General features: G+C 54.8%; 1 protein-coding gene across 1 annotated transcript; it reads right to left on the bottom strand.

The window, feature by feature from the left end:
* Window positions 1-187: 187 nt before the first annotated feature.
* On the bottom strand, window positions 188-2,452 carry J7T54_004478 (uncharacterized protein; the record flags this gene model as incomplete). Its single annotated transcript, XM_051510691.1, has 3 exons — window positions 188-277; window positions 541-1,051; window positions 1,701-2,452. 3 exons carry the CDS (start codon window positions 2,450-2,452, stop codon window positions 188-190), a joined length of 1,353 nt encoding a protein of 450 aa, XP_051358434.1.
* Window positions 2,453-3,354: the final 902 nt, after the last annotated feature.

The following is a 3,354-nucleotide window of genomic DNA, read 5'->3' as shown; positions in this document are numbered from 1 at the left end:
ACTTGGATAACCGTGGTAATTCTAGAGCTAATACATGCTAAAAACCCCGACTTCGGAAGGGGTGTATTTATTAGATTGTCTGTCCCAGCCGCCCTATCGGCAGCTATGCAGCGTTCAACTACAAATACAGGTGGTTCGCTTCTTGCTTCCCGGAAGCTGGTCTCTCCTGCAGGAATTGTCCGGTCCGTCAAAACAGGCCATTCCTGCAGTGAGGTTGCTCTCCCTTCCGCTTGAACACTAGCCCTCCTCTATCGTTGTCTCTCTTCTTGTTCTGCTTCTATGCTCCTGTCAGGCCTTTCCTGGCCCTCCTCAACTTCTGTATGACAAAAATTCACTCTTCTACGCTGTGTATTTGAGTACAGTGGATGGGACCGCCCGAAATTGTCCGAGCAGCCCCGTCCTCAACATCATTTTTGCTGCTTGGACTGCCATTGACGAGCTGCAGAGAAGGCGTTTGATGTCAACGCATGGTTGTTTGCCTGCCCACATTTTATGTCGTTCTTCTGTCCAGTGTCGGCACTCCAGGAGGACGTGCCGCACGGTCTGGGGGCCATAGCCACATTCGCATTTGTCAGTTTCAACTTTGTCGATTTTGGCTAGGTATGCGCGCAGGCCGATCTTGCCGGTGCGCATCTGGGTGATGGCCGAGCTGATGGCCCTGTGTGTTCCGGCGTGGAGGTCAAGTGTTGCTTTTCCTGGTTTGACCCCAAGCTTGAACAGCTCTCTGCCGTGCTTGGCCTTCTCCCAGGAGGCTTCCCACTCGACCTTCATGGTCTTGCGGATAATCGATTTTGTTGTTGCCATGAGGGTCTTGAGCGTCTCCGGTTCTGGTTCTCCTAGGTGGTTCTCTGCCGCTTCCTTAGCGGCTCGATCCGCGGCTTCGTTGCCTGGCACTCCGACATGCGCCGGGATCCAACGGAATTTGACCTGTATCCCAAGATTGCGGAGCTGGTCGAGCGCGCGGGTTGCCTCAACGAGTATGTATTGTCCGGACGGAGTCTTGGGATCTCGAATCGCTCGGATGGCAGCTTGGTTGTCGGTGAAGATGGCACTATTGCGGGGAGTGGCATTGGCTGTTTGTATATCCCGAAGTATTTCCAATGCAAGGACCAGACCCCTCAGCTCTGCGGCGTATACAGTTGATGTAGCGGATGTGCCCATGTATTGCAGCCGTTTCGTTGGGATGCCGTTTCTGTGCACCGCCGGGGCAACTGCAGCCGCTCCAACATGACCATTGATGCCACTCCCGTCTGTGTAGATACAGACTGTCTCCGGTGCTATTGCGTCGTGTTCCTGGATTGCCGCGTCTGCTGATTCGGCGATATGGACCGCTGGTGGCGTCCACCATGGTGGTACGACATGTGGGAGGCGTTTCTCGAGACGGTCTAGCTCTAGGTCGTACTTGCGCTCTAGCATGCTTGAGAGGCGATCAAGAGGGCTTTTTGAATTACCACGGGCCACGTCCATGGATATAGCCATATCGGCGTATAAGGGGCTGGTCCTGAGACGCATCGTGGCCTCTAGCGCTGTCTGTTCCAACTGCTGGATTACCGGGAGCAGATGCGCTTCAACGTCAACCGCGGCACCTGCCCGTTGTTCGGAACGCGTCGGTTATTGTTTGAGCTGCTCGCCGCTGGATCCTCTGGATGGCACTAATAATGGGGCCCCCTCTGCCTGCTTGGCCGATGCCTGGTGCGTACCATGCAGAGCAGCCGTACAACATCTGCGGCACAATCATAGCCCGATACACTTGCCGCAGGTTGACCGTTCCTGTATCCCAGGTAGACGACGCTAAGGCTGACAGAGCGGACAGCCTCTTCGTAGCTGCTGCTTCCATCTTCTCGCGGTGGTGACCCCACCGGAGTTTGGTGTCAAGCTGGAGTCCAAGGTAGCGGCAGTACTGTGACGCTGTAATCGTGGCATGTGGGAGGCGGAGGGCGTGTGTGGTATTGTAACTAGGATCTCTGGAGAAATGCACAAGTTCATACTTTGCGGGGGCAAACTGCGATCCATGCTTCAATGCCCATTCTTCAGCCTTCCGGTGGATGGCCTTGAGGGTCTTGCAGTTGCGTGGTGCCGTCGGGCCGATCGCTAGAATTGACACATCATCAATATACCCGACTGCTTCCGTCTCGCTTGTCTTGAAGGCCTCAATGAGGTCGGCGTTGTAGAAGAGATATAGGATTGGCGAGATAGGTGAGCCTTGCGGGATGCCGGTTTGGATCGCTGTCGAAGGGTCTGTGTATTCCTGGAGCTTGAGGCTGGTCGATCGACTGGTGAGAAATGAGGCGACCCAGTTCACAATCCCCATACTGACGCGGCGTTTCCTCAAGTTGTGCAACAACCTTTCCTTAGATACGTTGTCGTATGCTCCGGACACGTCGAGTAGCAGTAACGAGGCTACCTTGCCTTCAGACCATGCTCGATGTATGCGTTGGAGAAGAAAGTGCATGGCGTGTTCTGTGGACGCGAGCTTCCGACCTCCAGTATGACGGCTGGGAAGAAGCCCATGGGTGTCCGCTAGGTAGGCCAAGCGGTTCGCCATGACGGCTTCCAGCGCCTTCCCGAGCGTGTTGAGGAGGGCAATTGGCCTGTATGCCTTTCGTTGAGTATAGTCGTCTTTGCCTGGTTTTCGAAGAACGACCGTGATGATATCTCGAAAATGTGCTGGGCAGTACCCGAGTCGAAGGCATGTATGAAAAAGCCTCTGGATGTGTGGTAGGATAATATCCAGGACCTTTTGAAGAATGCTATTCGTGATTCCGTCGTCTCCTGGTGTTTTGTTGGGAGAGGCTCCTCGTATCGCTTTCTCTATCTCCGGTTCCGTGATATCGGGGCATTCAATTGCCGGGGGGTATTGATATCCTATGATGTCGGAGAGGTCTGCTCTCGTCGGGGGCGGGAAGAAGGAATGGCGGAGCAGCTCGGCTTTCTCCTGTGGTTCGTGGGCGAGCTCCCCGTTCGGTTTCACTTGCCACACGTCTGGCAGTCCATTCGACATTTGTCGTACACCTTGCTAGATCCTATGGCCATTACTTTTCTTGGAACCTGAACCCGCCTGCCATGAAGGCAAATATTGGCTACGTGGGGCGCTGCCTGGGTCAGTCGGTGGCCGCAATCTATCCTACTCAAAGGGAGGAGGACGCTGATTTCTCTGCGTTTGCGAGTGCTCTAGCGGCTGGTATTCTACCCCCGATGGATGTACGTCACAGCGCGGCGTCAAGATGAGTGAGCAAGAGGCTGAGTTTAAATGCATCCCTTGATCGTCTCGAACCCTACGCGTATTGTGCAGCGCAGCAGGCCGGCCGGTTCTGCCGCGAAAGGCACTAAGTTCTAGCGGCAAACCATTGGCTA

Source organism: Emericellopsis cladophorae (genome assembly GCF_022114955.1).
Source record: "Emericellopsis cladophorae strain MUM 19.33 chromosome Unknown NODE_179_length_6471_cov_35_658430, whole genome shotgun sequence".
In the NCBI taxonomy this organism is placed as follows: domain Eukaryota; kingdom Fungi; phylum Ascomycota; class Sordariomycetes; order Hypocreales; family Bionectriaceae; genus Emericellopsis; species Emericellopsis cladophorae.
The sequence above is the reverse complement of the archived record's forward strand: the minus strand, read 5'-3'. Positions and strand labels throughout refer to the sequence as shown.